This window comes from Netta rufina (genome assembly GCF_964035555.1).
Source record: "Netta rufina genome assembly, chromosome: 17".
Classification (NCBI taxonomy): domain Eukaryota; kingdom Metazoa; phylum Chordata; class Aves; order Anseriformes; family Anatidae; genus Netta; species Netta rufina.
Genome location: NC_140141.1, coordinates 5,992,152 through 6,011,206, shown reverse-complemented (window position 1 = coordinate 6,011,206; position 19,055 = coordinate 5,992,152). Strand labels below are relative to the sequence as shown.

The 19,055-nt window shown below is 47.6% G+C and overlaps 1 protein-coding gene across 1 annotated transcript; it reads right to left on the bottom strand.

The window, feature by feature from the left end:
- Nucleotides 1-169: 169 nt before the first annotated feature.
- Nucleotides 170-15,232, bottom strand: YDJC (YdjC chitooligosaccharide deacetylase homolog). Its single transcript, XM_084297151.1, has 6 exons — nt 15,159-15,232; nt 14,625-14,797; nt 5,323-5,482; nt 4,668-4,767; nt 3,737-3,914; nt 170-1,594 (listed from the first exon to the last, which is right to left on the bottom strand). The coding sequence occupies exons 2-6, from the start codon at nt 14,780-14,782 to the stop codon at nt 1,264-1,266; spliced, it is 927 nt and encodes a 308-aa protein (XP_084153277.1). The 5' UTR covers nt 14,783-14,797; nt 15,159-15,232; the 3' UTR covers nt 170-1,263.
- Between the last annotated feature and the right edge of the window lie 3,823 nt (nt 15,233-19,055).

Sequence of the window (19,055 nt, the reverse complement as noted above, 5' to 3'; positions counted from 1 at the left end):
ACTTGAGTGTTTTTTAGCTAAAAGTAAAAATGAAAGTCTCTTGAAGCATTACAATAGAAAAAGGCCTGAGTTTATTCTTCATTTAAAAGAATGATGGTCATATTGAAATTTTTAATATTTTAAAAACAGTTAAAAGTAATGCTAAGTAGAGTGCTTTTGTGCAGAAAATTAGTGTAAACAATATTTTTTCCCCACATGAAAGTTACGAGCAAGTGACAGGGCCACAGTTAAAAATGCAGTTAAACATGGGATTAACTAGGGCTTGTTGGAGTTCAAATGCTTTCATGATTGGAATAAAAATGAACAAAGGTACAAGAACTTTGTCCCCTTGAAAACTTGCTGCTAGCTGGTGGATGGCCATCCCGTGCATTTTTCATGGCAGGCAGCGGGCAGCGCAGTAACGGGTGCTGGTGAGCTCTTACATGCAGCAGCTACTGAAACAGCAGCTGGGTCAACAGTTGCTGTTCCTGTAAAGTCATCCCCCCCCCAAAAAAAAAAAAAAAGTATGAAAGGGCTGTCACTGATGGTTACTCTCCTGTGATGGCTCAATGCTGAGGCAACAAAAATAGAAAGAGCTTTAAGTGGTGCTGGCCGGGGACATCCATGGAGCATGGCTGCGCTCACCGTCAGGCTAAAACCATGCTCCGACTGCTCTGACCAGGGAAATGCTCCAAAGCAGCGAGCCCTTGGCACCGTGGGCAGGCACGAGCAGCAGGTGAGGGTCCATGCAGCAAGACCATGCGTTAAAAAAATTAAATGTTGCAGGTTTCTAGTTCCCCTGTAGCCAGCCTGCAACAATGGTTTGTTCCAAAGCATTTGCTACCCAGCGTGTGGGTTTGGTTTTTGTTTTGGCAATAAGTCCAGAAATGAAAAATGTTGCTGAAACAGAAACGATCGTGCCTGTCAGGGTGCTAGCAGGCTCCTTGGTCTCCCAGCAAATGTCTTCGTGCCGTTTACCATCACATCAGCCAGAACTGACCTCTGGTAGTGTGAGCTGACCTTTGCTGCCACGCTGGTGCCACGGAATGGTGTGCGAGTGGGCTACACTGCAAAGAGCTGCAACATTCAAAGCAGCTGCTGTGACCTAAAAACTGGGCTTTGGGGTACTGTCACTGCTCACAGGGTGTTGCACCCTCCATGAAAGGCCTAACGCCATTCCCAGGCCATCCCCGGCTCCTGTCAGGGAGGTAGCACGAACACAGCAGCGGGCTGGCTTCTGCACACCCCCAAAATACAAACGTAGGTGTGTGTATGTTTGCTTCCTTAGAGATCTTTGAATGAACAGAGCTGGATGTTCCTGCTTTTGTAATGGCTCTGCAGCTCTGGCTTAATTAATGTCTGGAGTTCGTGCAGGCGCTCCCAGGACTGTGAGAAATCGTCTGGTCCTTCCCCACAGCCGCCGATGGGCGGGATGCTCGGGTACCCTGGATGCACCATCAGTTCAATCGTTACGGTCCTGCTCCGTGGCGTCGGGTGTGTGGGCGACGGCGCCTTGGATGTGAACTCCACAATGGCAGCGTCGATGGCACTGCAGATGGTGCTCACGGACATGTTCTTGCCCATGGTACTCAAACCTATGTAAATGTCTGGCCACCTGCAGCCAGAGGTGGGAACACAGATATTAATGCTAACAAGGCAGTTAGACAGGAGTGTGTCACGTCCAGTGGCTTAGGAATCACAGTTTCTTTCCTGATCAAAATCAAGCCACTATTTAGCGCAGCAGTTCTGCAGTCTGGCAGAAAGGCACAGCAGAGCCCCGACACCAGTGGTTCTGTTATTACTCTGGTAACGCACACTGCATCGCAGCACTGGCCTTGTGTGGCATCTGAGAGCTTACAGGTGCACGTCATTGGCACAGAAGGGAAGAATGAAGCTAAACTGAGAAATGCCACTCGATTAAAGTAACTATTTATAGGCCAATTAAAACCTGTATAATAACCACCTCCAGATAATAACCTTCAGCTATGTAGGGAAAAGAAGTGACTGAAATAAAATGGAAACAACCTTGGTTAACAAATCATTCTCCTAGTATATGTCAAAGAGCCACAAGAATTCAAAGGACAAGATGAAGCACCGGGCAAAATGTTGTTACTACTAAAGACCATACACAGCTAAGAGGACACCAGCTGAAGGCTGCTTCTTATGTAGCTTCAGCACAATTGTTTGTTCATGTCTGGCTGCAAACTGCAGTTCTAGCTTGGTGCATAAAAGCCCAGGAAGGATATACAAGTGTATCTGAGGGCAGAATGAGCAGGCTTTTGGAAGAAACAAGCTAGATGCTCTACCCATGTGCTCAAGGATGAGCCCAGCTGAATGCCCTCATCAGATCTGAGTTTGCAGCACTTGGGGAAAGAAAAAAGTTAACATTTTTTTTTAACTGTAAACTGATCAAACTTGCTCAAAGGACAGCCTTGTTACGCAGTAAGCACAGTCTTGCCCTCTACAGTGTCATTAAGTGTACTCAGAGGGCTCGGTGTGGTATCTCCTTGCACAGATGCAGAAATTGAATTGCAGCTTGTTCTCCTGTGACTTCAGCTGACCACCTTCCCCACATTTTCCTGCGTTTTTTCACATTACTTGTTTCTTTGGTAGCAGTCCATTCCTCCTCACTCTCCCTGGCACCTGGAGAAAGAGGAGGAGCCTGGCCCACTGCAGTGTTTCTGGGCAGGAGGCAGCTGCAGATGCCCACTTATTGGGGCGGTGCCACAGCGGGTATAAAGATGCAGCTCCCATAGCAGCCCTTTCTCTGAGGGCCAGCAGGGTGGGTGCTGCAACAGGGGCTTCTTGGAGGTCCTGTGATAGAGAGCCCTGGAGCATGCAGGATTTCTGCTAAGCTCCCCTCCATTATTCCTGGTGCGAAGCTGCCCTAAAAGGTAGGTTAATCTCTCCTGATTTCCCACTCTGAGTTACCGTGCCCTTCTCCTCAGAAATTGGCTGTTTTAGGAGAGTCTGTGTGCTCTGCCTGGGAAAAGCACAGTGAAATGCTGGTGCTCTGTTGGTGTTGAGAATAACTGATACCCTAAATAAATTGTGTAAAAGCCAAGAAAACAACTTCCTCAGCAGACTGAGAAAGTAATGAAATGTGCCACAAAGGACAGGTGACTGCAAGGATCTCAGCTAAAGAACTTTTCACCTGTAAAAGCTAGTTTAAGCTTGTAAAAGAAGTATGTTACTGGTAGAAGGGCTGAGCTTTTGAGGTGCGGGACTGAGGTGCAGGTGCTGCATTTTGAGATGCAGGACACTGAAAAGACTGCTTAAAGCAGTGATCGCTTGCTGTGGCACTGCAAGCTCTCTGACCTTGTCTCCCCATAACTACAGATACTTGTTTTTAATTAGTCTCTTTCCTGCTACTTAAAACCCTTTCTCCACTATTCCAAGGAGATGAGAAGTTATCTTTTGAAACCTTCCCCGTGATCTTACTTACAAAGTTTCGGTCTTGAAGTAGCACTTCAGTCTCCTACTGTCCCAGAGACCAGACTAATCTACGTGATTGGAAAGGCTGAGAAGCAAACCCTGAAAAGAACAATCCCTTTCAGGTGAGAAGTGAGTTATCCCTGTTCAAACAAAACTGCATGCTACCCTTAGTGTCTCCACTGCTTTAGTGCTGCTGCTGAATCCCCTTGGAAACTCCAAATTGAAGAGAGCAAGGTCTTGTTCCATCCCTGAAAAGATCCTATCAGGAACTGACAAGATCTTAAAGCTTTACCACAAAAAGGATGAGTAAAGCCTGTCTTACCTTATTCCATGACTTGTAAACACATCCACTGTGTTAAGAGAATCTTCTTCTACTCCCAGATAGAAGTCCATCAGGGATGGTGTGATCCAGTCACACTTATGAAGGCCTGGCTCTATTGGGACACGTGTGTATTTGATCCCATATTCTTCTAACACCTCTGCAAATACATTCCTGACCTCTGTAAGTAAAAACAGAGTTACTTTAGTCAGGAATCAAAACACGTCCCCTGCAACCTGTTAGCAGAGAGACATCTTTTCCTCTCTGCATTTAAAAAAAAAAAAAAAAAAAAAAAATCTCGTTTGGCTTCTCTTCTGCTTAAATGGTTTTGTTCATCTTGATGGGAGTCCCCTTCTAAACTGGAAATATCTGGGAACATTACTCCCTCAACACCTGCTACAGGTGCCTCATCTTCCCCTCAGCTCTAAGCATTTAGTCCACCAACTTCTCCTAAATTAGCCTAGTAGTAGAGTGCACCAGAGGCATCTGCACAGCTGGGAAGAAGTTCTTCACCAAGCCTCTGCACAGATGTATTTGTTGAAAGAGTAAATTACTAAGAGCAGTGTCATCCAGAGACAGCTGTGTTGACATGGGGAAATACTGATTTTTGCTGTTTTCTATCTCTACCACAATGACCTTAGTTGAAAAGCAGGGATACAGGTACTTGCCCACCGATGGAAAGCATGCTGAGACCTGCAACGATTGGTGTGGAAATGCAACTGACAGGATAGAGATCTTGAAGCACTTCAAAGAGCTACCAGCTTCAGTCTCAGTGACTAACTTGACCCAGGTGAGAATGCTCAAACTGCAATTGTAGAACCTCTTTAAGGTCTTAGAAGGCTTATTGCCTAGGGAGCCATGGCAAGTGGAGTCATCTCTCAGCTGACTGTCTCTCACCTGCTTGGTGCTGGGAAGAAGAGGAGTGCCCTCTTACCTGGGAGGACGTGAACGTGCTGGTGCCCATCCATGTGAGGAGGTAGGTGGCCTGTCAGCTCATGGAACAGCTCCACCTGGGCCTTTAGCTCCTGCTTCACCTGTACAGTAGAAAGGGGTTAAAGAAAGACCTGTCAGTAGGCTGAGGTCAGAAGAGCGCATAGTGCCTCCTGGAGATTTTGCTGTCCCTTTCCCTTTAAAATGAAAGGCAGCTTTAATCCTGTAGGCAGTTTTGATCACCTGAACACATTTATCTTTGTTCATGGGGCAAAACCAGCCACTTCCCTAGAGAACAAAAGGCTCTGACAAGGTGATGCAAAGCCTACTTAGCACTTCTCTGACATTTTCCTTTTATTGATTTCTAGGTTCTTAGTAAGTTTCTGTTCCAATGTCTCTTCTGCCCTATCAGATAAGCAGCTAACAGCACATTAGCATGTGTGTCACTGAAGCAGGGAGGAATGGGTTCTCAGAGGCTGCAGAGGCTGTGGTGAAATTAGGTGTAGGACACAGGCAGTTCCAGATGCCAAAACACAACCTAGATTTGTCTGTAGGTGTACTCCCAGCTGGGACCTGGCAACGACCTTCAACTGTTACATTCTGGGATAAGTGCAGGCTAAGTTTTATCAGTTGCATGCTTGTATGTGGCTTTCTCCTACCTCTGACATGTTCAGGAGACCTTTTGATAGGGCTGTTCTGAATCCCATCTTCCCATGGAAAAATCCATCTTCATTGAGCAGAGAAGAGTTTGTCTTGAGCACCTCACATACAGGGGAGCCCTCGGAGAGGTTGGCATGCAGTCCTATTGGGATGTTGTATCTGTAACAGGATTGAAATATCTGTTAAGCTTTGCACCTCTACCTTCCTTACTGGGTCCAAAGGATGAGATTTCAGACAAAGAGCTACTCTGATCTAAACAGTGTTGTGCTTACACGAGTACATCTTTGGACCTCTGCTCTTCTAGAAAAGAAAGCAGAACACTAGACCAGAGCAGGATATCACCAGATAACAATCCTGTCCAGTTCTGAGACGCCCACAATTCTGTTCTCATCCTAGTTCGAGTGGAGAGCAGCCACAAGGCACTTCAGGCTAAATTTTGTAACTGCACTAAAAGCTCTAACTGCATGGTGCTGAACTCATTGGTGACTGACAGAAATCTGGACCTTGCAACTCCGTTCTAAAGCACTTCATTAGCCCAGGTACTCCCTTGAGTTCACACTACTGAAGATGCTGCGTTTCTGAGACATTAGAGTTTTATCTGACAACCTCTAAAGCTGCCTTTAAGCAGAACCCAGCTATGTATCAGCAGTGCCAAAGACAGCAGTTATGGCAACAGCACAGGCTGCAAGTGTAGATACTGCCAGAGTTTAGGGGTAACCTGGTCCGAGAGGCAGCAGCTGAAATTGCTTGCAGTGGCTAGGTTTCTGTCTACCTGTGCAGATGACAGAGCTGGGTTGTACCAAGTGGCATCTCCAGCACAGAGGAAGAGTTACACAGGAGGTTAGTGGTGTAAGTGTAGGGCCTTGTTAAGGAGATGAAAGGGTCCAAGTTGTTAGAAAGTTGCACTCCACAAATTAAAACAAAAACTATCAGTGTATCTGCAGAGCTCCTGTCAGCCACCAGGCTTTGCACAGTGCTGGTGCTTCCTTCTGTGTGCTGTGGCTTCCCCTAAAATGAGAACAGGACCTGGGAGCGCTCAGCCTTGTGCGAGTCTCACTGCTGCTCCCAAATCCTCTCAGGGTGACCAAAACGATGCCTTGAGACTTCTCCCAAGACACCCTCTAGCTGGAGTGCAGTGCCCCTTCTGTGCTGTCCAGCTTGAGTCACAGTGCCATGCAAACTTCAAGGCAACAAGTCTATGGTCTAAATCCTTCCTGGAACTTCTGCACGGAGCTGCTAAAACAGGGCCTGGTCTGTCCCCATTGCAGTGCTTGTACTACAAGGAGGAAAGCAAAAGCAACATCCGTTTAGGAAAACTCAAGTTCTCTGGCCAACCAACTTCACTTCCCTTCTATCCCTGCTGTCTTGAGAGAGAGGGTGGTTCCAGATGAAGCTGAAACAGATGCATTTCAGAGAATGCTTGTGTTTGGACAAGAAGTTTTAATGAGAAAATTCCTTATCCAGTCTAGGAGCTAATTTTCCCTTGTGTTGGTGTAAGTGTTAAGTTTTTCCACACACAAAGAGGCATTCATGGAAGAGGGACCTTTCTGGTTCAGGGTTTTAAGACTCATCAGACTGTGGCAGACTGCATCAAGCCCGTGGCTCAAAGGATATCTGCAAAACAGAACAGTTCCAACAGGAGATGTGGATCATCACAAACTCTTTCCCAAGACACAAATGACAAGCAAGGCAGGAGAGTTAACGCCCAGCTTACAAATAACTGACCTTCCCCCAGAGCTATTCCAAGTCAGATATCTCTTTCATCTCTATGTGGAAATGCCTGTTAAAGTTTTATGGGATCAGAAAACTGTCCTGTCCAGCTCTAGCTCCACGTTCTGTTATCATAAATTGGTTCCTGTTTAGACACGTTCTCAGGGTCCTCTGAGGAGCTCTGCAATAATTCCAAATGCCTATGGGAGGACAGATCTCTGGTGGCAGTGGTTGCTTCCAGTCCTGTTTTTGGAACAGATTTCTCTAGAAGAGTAATGGAAACAGGATGGCTGAAGGGTGCTAAATTTTGGAGTGATTTCATTGAAACACTCCATGGTGTTCTGGTTGCAAAAAGAGAATGTGAAAACCTACAGAGGTGCCCCGGGATAGATGGACTGCCATGAACTTTGTCCAAGACAAGCAAAGGGCTGGTGGAAAACCAGATCTCCCCTTCTGTCTGCTGCCCTGAGGCTGGTTAGTGAAGTACCAAGTTACAGGGGGCAGAGGGACTGTGGATGGATTAGACTGGATCAGAACCATTTAGCTCCTCCAGGTTTTAAGGTTTTAGTCCTTGAAGGACTGAAATTTTCTTCCTGGCTCCTCCATGTCTTGTGCTCCAGGTGGATGGTGTAGTCTGTTGCTAGGTACTCCTCCTCCTGGCAGACAGAAGTGTTAAGCTGTATGGACAGCTCTGTGAAACAAAACGAGTCCATGTCTCTGCAGTTTGAATGTCTGCTTCATGGAGCAAAACAGCTTGTGGAGGGAGGAAAAGGTCCTCAGGCTCCTCTGATCTGGTGATTCTGCAGCAGGACCTGGTTGTGTAATTGACCATCTGGTTTTCACACCAGGGGCCTGAGCACATGGAAGGAGTTAGCGTGGTCGTGTCCAAGTTATCGCTGGAAGATGCTGCCACTGGGAGCGGGGGCCCTGAGGCGTTCTGCTGAGCTCACAGGCAGCTGGTGGCAGGGCAGGAGGCAGCTACGGTGCAGAAGAGGAGCTGTGGCAGAGGGCATCCCTTCCCTCCTGTCACCTGATGCATACCTTGCGTGAGCCCAAAGGCAGAGGGGGAGCTTGTTCTTCTGGAAACCCACTGCAGATTGGTTACCGTGTCTCTGGGAAGCTCTGACTACGTCAGCTGACAGCACTACTTGCATCACAGCCACTTCTGTCAACAAGAAAAGGATTCATGTGCTACCATGAATCAGCAGATGGATGACTTCTCTTGTGGAGCACTTGCCTTCTCATGTGTTGCAGGAGGGCCAGAAATGAACAGCTGGGCTTCCCAGGGGCATCGAATGAACTGCCTCCAATTGTGCGATGCCTCAAATGCTGCGAGTGAAGCGATCCCCAGGAAAAGGCAAGCCCCTCTGACAGGTGTGGGACACCGAGGAGCCAAGCACTGCACTGCAGAACACTGGAGCCGCTCCTCTGCCTGAGCTGAAGCCAGCCCCGGAGCTGGGGAATGCGCAGAATGTGGAAGTGCAGAGAGCTGGCCTTGTTCTCGCTGTAAGGAGAGCCTCTCTCCGTAACTTTAGAGCGTGTTTCAGAGCTTGGGCTAACACCAGCTGAGTATCTTAATAGTTTTCTCCTGGAGTTAGTCCTGGCTGGTCTGGTCTGACAGACTGTCCACACTGAGGCATCTAAAGAGGAACTGTTAGCATTTAATAGCTCTGGGATAAAGGCACTGAAACCAGAACTCGAAACACAGCACACAAGAAACTTCTTTGGGAGTATTCGTCTGTGGGAGATGCATAGAAGCAACCATGCCAGGAGCTCTAAGGACGTGTGAAGGTGGACACCGCAGTGGGCTCAGCAGCATTCTGCTGCTAGCTAGCATTTTCCTGTACCCAGGCCAGTGCATGTCCTCTACAAGAAATGAGCCAGGTGCTGCTCTTAATCAGCACCAAATGCCCTGCAGCTGAGTGTCCCTAACAGTCTGACACTGCAAAAGTATCTGAAGCCCGAAGTGAAAGGATGAAAACATGAGCAAAACTTCATTATGGTAACTGCTGGGCTGTGCCCCAGGAAACTGGGCTCCAGTAATGCTCTGTCCTGACTGGAGGCTTGGCCTTTAAGACTGATTCCACAGGCTTTCCTCTGCTCCTGTGAGCACTGGACTAACTCTCTCAACTGCCTCTCACCAGTGAAATGTAGCTGCTGCAACCAAAGGGCAATGCCAAGGCACGTGGCACTGGAAGAAAGCCATGGTGAAAAGTGAAGTTAGAGGAACGCCCTGGAAGGGCCCTTTTTCAGCAGCGGGCAGGTAACTGCTTCCTCTACATCAACGTGCTTGATAGTTGCCGAGATCTTTCCAAAGGCAGTAACTGAGATATTGAAGCTGACAGAATATTGGAGCAGATACCAAGAGCCCAAGCTGCTTGGCACATGATGCCATACTGGGACCAGAGCTCAGCTGTTGTGGGTTTGCCCTCAGGCTTCCCCCATAGATGGGACAGGATGAGCCCTGCTGGTCCTTACCAGCCAAATCTAATTGCTCAACCCGAGGTCTGATCCAAAACAATTGGCACCAAGGTTTGAGCACCAGTCTCTGCAATAAAAGAGCTGCAGTTAACAGCTACTACTGCCACCACAACATGGTGCTGAGGCTTGGTCTCTTAACTCCTGTTGGTGGCTCTTTAAGGCAGCAATGACCCTTCCACTGCCTCTTTGGAGGGGTGCATGTCTAGGTGTTTGCACTCCCACTGCCCTGGAGAATGTATGGATGTGAAGTGAATTTCGCACAAGGGTTTAATTCCATCCTGATGAACCCAAAGGACAATGCCTACAAATGCATGTTCCTGCTTCTACATCAGGAGTGTTGGGCTGGGGTCTGTGATCTTGCTGAGAGGAGTTTAAGCCAGCAGCTTCTGCAGCCACTAAGGCTAGTCCATTAGTGAGCTGCTTCCACTGAGAGCAATTTGGCTGTTGAAGGGAGCCCAGCTCTGCAGCTCACTGCTCAGCATCCCCTGTAGAGGGGGGGGAAGAAAGGAGATACCCTTGCAACAAATGCTCCAAGAGGCAACAAGGAATTAAGTCTGGAAAGCTTTCTCAGTCAACACGCCCAGCCCAGCTATCAAATAGAGGAAATACAATCGGCTAAACTGCTTCCTTTTCAAGTAGTTGCTTGTTTTGCCACACGAGTGCTCTGAACAAATGGCCCAGCTGAGGCAATGGGCTTTTGTGCAGTTGCAATCCCTGCTCATTCATGTCCTTAGCAGTAAAGGGTCTCCAGGGACCGTGTCACTGTACTGAGGCACTCCTTATAATGCTGCCAGCATTGCTGCACGTTTCTGAGCTCGGTGGATGACTACAGTGCCCTGCCTGGCCACAGAGAGGACTCTGTGCAGTCCCTGCGAGCAGCTGCAATAGCTGTGGAAATTGTGTGATTTCCCCAGGCCCAGACCTTGCCAATTGTTTCACTCAAGGCTGCATACTCTGGGATAAGCATGGCACTTACTCGTTTCCTTGCTGGGTAAATAGATCCCACCTTCAACATCCTGGTTGTATCCTTATCTGGGAAGTTACTGGCTCACTGGGTTTCAGCCCATGTGATGCAATTAAGAGCCCCATGTAAATATCTTTATGCAGACATCCTGCTTCAGTAAATGTCCAGTCAAAGCAAGGCTGTGCTCTGCGCAAAGAAGGGCACATCTCAGTTTCTTCAGGTGGACGTTTGCACACTTTTTTCCCCCACTTTCACTCTACAGCAAAATGTGTTTATCTAACTGTATCTTGCTCCATTACTGCTAAGGATTTATTCTTGGTGGGAGGAGCACTCCAAAGCCTCTGTTGTATTAAGAACCAGTACTATAACAGTGCTTAGAACTGACTTTCTTTTCAGTTACATCTTTATTGGCTTTAGGTTTAACATCCATAACCTTACATCAGCAAAAAGTGCTGTTTCCAGTGGAGTTAATTTGATCTAGGTCTCTAGTTTAACGTCTCAGCATGCTAACCCTAATCCAAACACAGTTGGGCTGTCTGCCGTGTGATTAACAGTCAGATAAAAGGATGATGAGAAAGCATGAGAGACTTCTAGATTAGTCAGATGTCAACTGGGAGGGTCAGAATTAAGTCACAATTTACACACACATTTTGCAATTGGTGTTGATGGGAAAGGAAGTGAAAACATAGACAGCAATTAAATGTGGTTTTGTTAGATTCTTCTGTTAAATGTACCCAGATGTGGGGGCTTCAGCTTTTGTGTAGTTGATGTTCAGCATTTAACAGAAAGGAAAAAGAAGATGACTGAGGTTGTGTTCTAAAATATGCCACTCTTTATTAAGTGTTTGGATATAATCATCTAGAAAATGGGCCTAAAAGTCACAACTGAGCTGAGTGATAAAAAGGGGGGGAAGTAAGGCAGCAAACACTCACAGGTCTCTGTATTTCTGCTATCTCCATATTTGTTTCTAAGGAAAAATGAAGAGACCTGTTCAGTTAACAAAATAATTCTTCTCATCTCTGGGAAAGGCTCTAGAAGCACCAAGATGACTGCCAGAATTCAAGGTGGGGCTTGATAAAATACACAATTAAGATTACCTTTTTGGATAACCAGGATATCACGTTGCCTTGTGCCTCATAAAGAGAAAACTTTTGAGTTACTGGAAAAAAAAACAATAGAAATCTGTTCTCCCTTCTGCTGCTCTGGTTACACACTGCTCTAGCAATTGCTGTCAATAGTTTTGTCATCTGAGGATGAATCAGACCTCTGCTGAAACTACTCTCTTGCCTGAAGTGAGTGGGCCCTTTCTTTTAGCCCAGTTGTGAAAGTGAGTGTGAAAAACCCCAAATCCAGAGCCTGAATGTGATGGAAGGTATATTATTTACTGCTTGGTTCTGCTGCTTTGCAATTAGTTTGTGTTAGAGCTGGTACAAACAGCTGCTGACTACAGTTACATTTCTGCCAGCTCTTCTAATGAAAGCACAGGACAACAGATGGCATACCCAGAAGCCTACAGAGTTATTGTGAAAATGAAGGGAAGAATGAAATTCCAGAACTGTGTTTTTGAAGGATGGTGAGTCCTAACATTGCAGGACAGCATAAGGTGCTTACAAAAGACTATCCTGCAAGAAAAGCCTTTTTGTTACTAATTAGGTTTGCATGCATGCAATTAACTGCAGACCAGGTGAGGAGAGCTCAAGACCTTCAGTGACAAGCAACCAGGACATAGTTAACCAAGAAGCACACAGATGATTTCCACAAGTCACAAACACCAGCAGTCTGACAATCCTGGCACTGAGTGCAGAAGTTCAAATCCCACAGCACTGGGATGCACCCCAGGAAAGCAGAAGCTGCTTGCTTCAAGCCTTTTTTCAACTGGTGACAGATCCAGCCTCTTGGCTTACACCTCTGTGTAGTTGCAGGCCGAAAGCACTCCTGGGGAGTTGAGCATGTGTGTATATATATATGTGTGTGTGCTTGGTACTTGCTTAGCAGGGTGGCTGTAGGGGAAGATGAACATGGGATAGGAAAACAGGGCAGATTTTCATCCCCTAAAACATAAAATGCTGCAAGGTATCATCATTCACAGTGGGATAGGAGACAACATCAAGCAGGGGGAAGTGGCAATACAGTGGCAAGGCAGCAAAGCAACAGTGATACTTTCCCACTCCCGTTTGCCTTTCATCATGGCACCACAAGATGAGGATTCAGTGATGTTTTTAGTAAGTCCAACCTATTAGACATCCGTGTCCACAAAACTTTGTGCAAATCTCTGCATGATGGGAACATATGAGGGATGACACAAGTTTGTTTACATGTTCAGATGCCAATTTAGTACATGTATATTCAGCACCTGAATTGAGGTTTTGCATTAGACAAATCCTGTGTCCTACACCTGCAAATATTTCTCCAGTGCAGGGGTAGGCCTGAATACAGCTGCAGTGAGTTACTCAGGAATGAGGAATTGTAGAATGTGGGTTGCTGATGCTAACAGATGTTCCTGAAGTCACCCAGATTATATTCTCAGAAATAGATTTTTAATCCATTTTGTTCACACATACAATTCAAAACCGCCCCTAAAAAAGGAAAATTGCAGCAGCAGGTTGAGCAGCTTCTGCTGTCACCAGCCCTCCAACCTGGCTTTTCATACCCTTATCAGCTGTCAGCACAAGTGTCATGACCTGGATTCAAAGATGCTTTTTAAACCTCTGACTGCACAGCCTACTTTCTGGCTATGGAAATGAGGCCAGGTGGATTCTATATTTAAAAGCCTGCTAAAGACCACAGCTGAAATAGCAGACAACATTACCGCAGCTTTTGGGCTTAAAGGGTTTCATGGTGCCTGCAAGTCTGAGAGAAGTGCTGCCTCTACCTCCTCATTTTACATTTCATTTGTTTTACTAACAGGCTTTTAGACACCTCAGCAGTGTTGTGCCTACCCTGCTGCCTTTCCCCCTATCAGCCCAGAGGTGGTTCCCTCCCAGTGTTTGTGTCATTTCGAGCCCTTTTAACAGAAGACCAGTTTGCCACTAACACCGCACCCTGACTTTCCTGCACTACACAAGACTCATTTTCACCAGGGAAGCTGCAGGCATTTTCTAAGTACCTCCAAAAGTACAATTAAATCAGGGAGAAGTGTTCCAGGAGAACAAGGACAGCATGACTCCCATCAAACTGTCCCTTGCAGGAGCCATATACATAAGGCATAAGGTCTCAGTTTATCTAGTCCCATTACAGTTTGTTTCCTCCCTTTTTTCAGCCCTGCTCTTCTTTTCAGGATGTGCTCCAGCTTCAAAGTGCCTCCCCTCCGGAACTATAGTATTAGCTGGGTTTTACCTTCTAAATTGAAGTAATGCTTCCTGTTAAAGGATTTGCTGGGCTGGTCCAACAGAATGATGCGTGCCATTTGATTTGCTGCGGAGCAAACCGTGCCAGAAACCTCTGAAAAGTTCATGAAGGGGCAAAAGTGATAGGTACAAGACAGGTATGAGGTATCATCTCTTGTTATGCTTGAAGGTTTTTTGTTTATTTGTTTGTTTTACGAATGGATTTATCAAGTCTAGAATAAATAGAAATACTAATGTGTTTTTAAAAAAGTTTTTTTGTTGAAAAAGTTGAGTTTTCCACTGCCCAGCTTTATAGGTGAGCCTTTGCAGAACAATCCTGCTTCCAGATTCCAAAAACAATCTGTTTAATTCCATGTTCAGTCTGGCTGAAATTAATTAAATTAGATTAGGTTTAAAAATTAGTGCTTTTATGCCTCAATAGTTTTAGGGGTGGCAGTTTAGTCTGGCAGGATAGTGTGGACTTTCATTCTGATGGCACATCTTTTAGAAATGTGGGGAAAGAAAATCCACCAACCCAAACCGTACCAGTCAAATTGTGTAACTGGCCTTCTATCACCGTAACAAAATGAGCGGTGTAGGAGCTAACACCAGAGGAAAAGCCACTTTGGGTATGACTTGTAGGTTGGTGGTTTTGATATGAAGAGTTAGTTAAGATGCCTGTAATCCAGTTTTCTTATACCAATCCAGGTTATGATTCAGTGTTTATACTAGGGCTACACTATACTACAGTTCACGGGCTCGGCTTCCCTCGGGTAGCCTGAGGAGGCTGCCCACAAAGGAGCTAAAGAAAGCAGCTTACCTCCTTGCCAGCTTGGCTGCATCTGCTGCAGCACTTCCGTTGACGAGCAGGGACACGTTAGACACCGCTCCAGCCAGGAAACAGTCCACAATGCCTTGGTTTCTCCGAGGACAATAGCCGAAGTCATCTCCCGTGACTATGAGCTTCACCTGAACCATCCTTAGAGGTCATCCCTGGCGAAAAAAAAAGGAAAGGAGGCACAATCAGCACGGCCAGCAGCTCGGGGGCGAGCAGGAGCAGGCGCTGCTCGGCGGGGGCAGCCCCGTCGTGACTCAGCTCGTGGCCAACCCCTCCTGCCTCACCTCCGCCGGCAGCTGCGTGCTCGGGCCGTGCTCGCTCCCTACCTGGCCGCCCGAACGCCCCAGGGGGCAAATTCCCTTCCCTCCCGGCCTGCAGGGCCCGAGGGCAAAGCTCCCGGGGCGCCGCCTCGCCGGTGCCCGGGGGGCAAGAGGCGAGGCGCGGCCCCCGGGCTCGGGCCCTTCCCGGGGTCCGCGGGTCCCGGCCGCCCCCCCGGCGCTGCGGGGCGCCGCTCACCTCCCCTCCTGCCCGCTGCCGAGCCCGGGGCCGCCGCCAGGTGCGGGTCCCGCTCGCCTCCGCTGCCGTCCCGGGGGGCCGCTGGCTCCGGCGGCGGAGCTCGGGCCGCGCCGCCCCGCCGCGCATCCCCTCACAGCCCCGGCACCGCCGGGCAGCCCCCGCGGGGAGCCGGCCGCTACCGCCGGGCCCCCCCCTCGGCCGGCAGCACCGCCACACCGGCGGCCCCTGGCGGCCGCGGGCTGCAGCGCGGCCTCCCCCGGCCCCGCTGAGGTGAGGCGAGGCTGCCCGGCCCGGCCCGGCCCTGCCCCGTGTGAGGGGACCCGGCCGCGCTGCCTCAGGCTCCTGAGAGGAAAACGAGGCCTGGGGCTGCGGGAGGCCTGAGCCAGGGGTTCCCTCACAGCTCCCCGGGGTCCCCGGGAGTTGGTCTCGGGCTGCCGGGGTGGAAGTGAAAGCGCTGAGCGCCTCAGGAATTGGGTGGGGGAGATGCCAGCCTGCGGGTTTGCCTGGGGAAGGAGAACTTGAAGTGCCACCAAAGCAGAGCGCATCCCTTCTCGGGCTGTAATGTTAGCCCCAGGTACCTGGCCACTCCTGCTGGCACAGGTGGAGACAGCCTTCTGCCCCCTTAGTGGCTCTTTTTTCTCATCAAAAAATTACACGGAATTAAATTAAAACCAAACCAAACAGAAACATGCTAAAATGCATTAGAGAAGTTGTTAAATCTCTGTTCTGGCTATACCTGTGAGTATTTCCATGATTTCACATTGTATGTTTCTGTTACAGACAAGTTTTTGATGCTCTGTAAGGGTTTCCAGTGCCCTTGGCATTTCAGGGCGGATATTTGTGCAACTGCTGCTTGCTTCCTCTTCTGGGACGTGAACCTCACATTCCCTCAAGGCTTCATCTACCGATGAAGGCTATTACTATAACAGATTAAGTCAGCATGGCTCTGAAGTAATGTCATGAATGAAAAACAAGTACATCCTGCCTTTGCCAATGCAAACCACTTGGGTTTTGGTTTGCCTCTTTCTAGTACCGACAGTGCTGCTTGCCTCTGCACAGGTGAGAGGTGCTACATAAGAATCTTAGACAAAGCTTGGCTTCTCAGCCTTCTTAATCTTAGTGTGTGTTTAATGCTATTAACAGTAACATCCTTCTTAAATATTGCATGCAATTCCTGGAGGCTTTTATTTTTTGATTTTATTCCTGTTTATCTAGCTCTCCTTCCTGTGACTGGAAGCAAACACAGCAAGCAAATTTTGCCACAGTGCCACATCTCCCTGAGACCCCAGAACCATGTTTCCTCTGCAGCCTGCACACCCTTGCAGGCTGCCAAAATAGCCTTTGCATCCCACCTTCTGTGTAGTCTGGAGGAAAGCCGCTTACAAAATCAACCTAGAGCTGAAAGGCAAGGCAGGTTTTATCTGGCTACTCTCTCCTCTTCATTAAGGTCACAAAAGAGAATATTGGCCAGCATTTCTGGATGAACTGCATGAGCCAGGGCACGTACAAAGCACAAGCTGCATCTTCCAGCTTTCTGAAAAAAAAAAAAAAAAAAAAAAAAAAAAAAAAAAAAAACATAGCCCAACCAACCTTATCCTAGTCACAGAAGCCAGCAAGAACTTTCTCCATCCTCAAGTTACAGGGCTTCACCGGTTTTCAGCTTGCATTTCTTTCCTGAACTTCCAGTTATTCAGTAGCAGATTTAGAGGTTTCCTGTATTTCACAAAAGCATTTCCTAAAAGCAAATGCTTCCAATAAACTGGCTGTTGACATAGAAAATGTATGCTGCTTTTCTTGTTCCCTCAGCTGCAGTGAGTTAGTTCATTTGGGATTACAATGGTAGCACAGTAGGACTTCATTTGTCTTTTCCTTGAGCATGAAATTTTGTTGAAAGTATGAATTGTAAAAGACAAGGTGTTTGAATGAGATGAAGTAAAATCCACTCTTTAAATGAAAGAATGTTAACTTTTTTTTTTTCTCTTCCCCAGTCTTGAATATTTACAAAATCTTGTAACTCAGTGTATTAATTTTTAAATTAAAGCCTTTTCATCCCTCTAAGGAGATCTGTTTTCAGAGGGAAAAAAAAAGATGCAGAAAGGGAAAGAGGTGGTGTGGGCTCTCAGAAAGGCTGAGGTATGGGGCACGCAGGAGTGTTTGTAGGGCCGTGTGTTCGTTAGCTGTAACTCGCAGTATCTGTGCTGAGTACACCTGACCAGGAGCAAAGGGACATAATGCTGAGGAGAGCTGGACTCCAGGTCAGGCTTCATAGAATTCACAGCGCTGGGTGAGACAGCAAAGCCCCTCTCCCCGCTCCTGAAGGACATCTCTGCGCCCTGGGGGCCGCGGCCCGCCGCCAGCCCCGCTGCTGGGAGGCCCCTCCCGCCTCACTGTGGCGCCCTCCCGCACTACAACTCCCGGCGTGCTCCGCGGCGGGGCGGCCGCTACGCTTGCGCAGTGCCTCGGTCCGGCAGCGAGGAGACGCGGCCCGGGCACGTGGGCGCCATTTTGTGGCCAGGGGCCGGGGCTGTGGGGGGGAGCGGGCACGGCGGGGCGAGGAGCGGCTGCTGAGGGGGCTGAGGGCGCTGAGGGCTCGGCCTCGGCCTCGGCCTCGGCCTCGGCTTGCTGCAGGACCAAGCAGGGTCGCTTCTGCTCCAGTTCGTGCTCTGCCAACCCCCCCCCAACCAGTGGGAGGAGCAGTGCGCAGCCACCCCTCCGCTGGTAAAACCCCTGGGGGTTCTCACATCAAAAGGGGCGAAATCCCCAAGTTCTAGGGTACGTCTGCTACGAGCTCAGAGATCTCCCTACACTATAACACGTGGCGTATCAGTCACCTTCCCTTCTGAAATCCTCTGAATTTACAGACATACAAACTTCAGTCAATGCCTCAACGTGCACAGTTTTAGCATGGGGGCACAAAGTGAAAGGCGAGGTTTGAGCCACGACCTTATTATTAACTTTACATTTGCATTAAATTATCGGGTACTGCTCAAGTGCCAATCTCAAATCCTCTGTGACCCAGACAGGAGGTTTTTGGTACTCATTTGGTACCATGTTGAGGTGTAGGGAGACACTTCCCATTTATTTCAGAGGGTTATTTTCTCTCTGCTGCTGATTTTCCTTCAGCGTGTCCAATGTGGGGTAGAAATTAATATTTGAGTGTGACCTAAGCTACAGCATCTGTGATTTCTGACTGAGTTTGAGATAATGTAAAGTCAGCCCATTCATTCCTGCTTCTCAGTAACATTACTACACATGGAATTGAATCCGTCAGATCACTTAGAGCAAGCGTTGTCATCTCTCAGCATCACTGAAAGCATCCTGGAAAATCTCAGCTGATTGAATGGGCACATAAAATAATTCCCTTGGAGTTATGAGGAGAAATCCCATCTTCTTGAAGCACAAGCATTGTTCTGAAGAGTAGATGAAAGATGCTGACTGTTACCACACACAGATTGCCAGGACTCTGCAGAACTTTTAAGGAAGTCCTCAATTCTTCACAGTCTAGAAGCAGAAGATGGCAGTCAAAAAACTCCCCCAGATGAAAAATGCTTCACTTTAAATATCTGTATATTTTGCCAAATATCTTCTGCTTACTTATTTTGCTTACTCCTCCATTCTGTTTATTCTTATATTCTACTTCTATCTTCTGATGCAAAATTCTGGATATCTGATTTTGGGTTTCTAATCCTTTAAACAGTATGGGCTAAATGATAAACTGTAATTATGTAAATTTTTTGCAAGCCATATATTTTTATTATTTTTTTTATTTTATTTTATTTTTTTTTGCCATTTTGGTTTCTCCCTGGGTGACAGCATTTTGTTGTTATTACTACTTCTTACTATTTAGGTCATGCTTAGAGGTCACAGTTAGAAGAACTCTGTTGTAAGGCATGCCAA

What these genes read in the sequence shown, in the direction of transcription:
- YDJC (XM_084297151.1), bottom strand. Translation starts at nt 14,782, where the DNA reads ATGGTTCAGGTGAAGCTCATAGTCACGGGAGATGACTTCGGCTATTGT. An exon ending in GTCTCCTGAACATGTCAGAG is followed by an intron (nt 4,768 to 5,322) that starts GTAGGAGAAAGC and finishes TCTACTGTACAG; the next exon opens with GTGAAGCAGGAGCTAAAGGC. An exon ending in TTTACAAGTCATGGAATAAG is followed by an intron (nt 1,595 to 3,736) that starts GTAAGACAGGCT and finishes CTCTGGCTGCAG; the next exon opens with GTGGCCAGACATTTACATAG.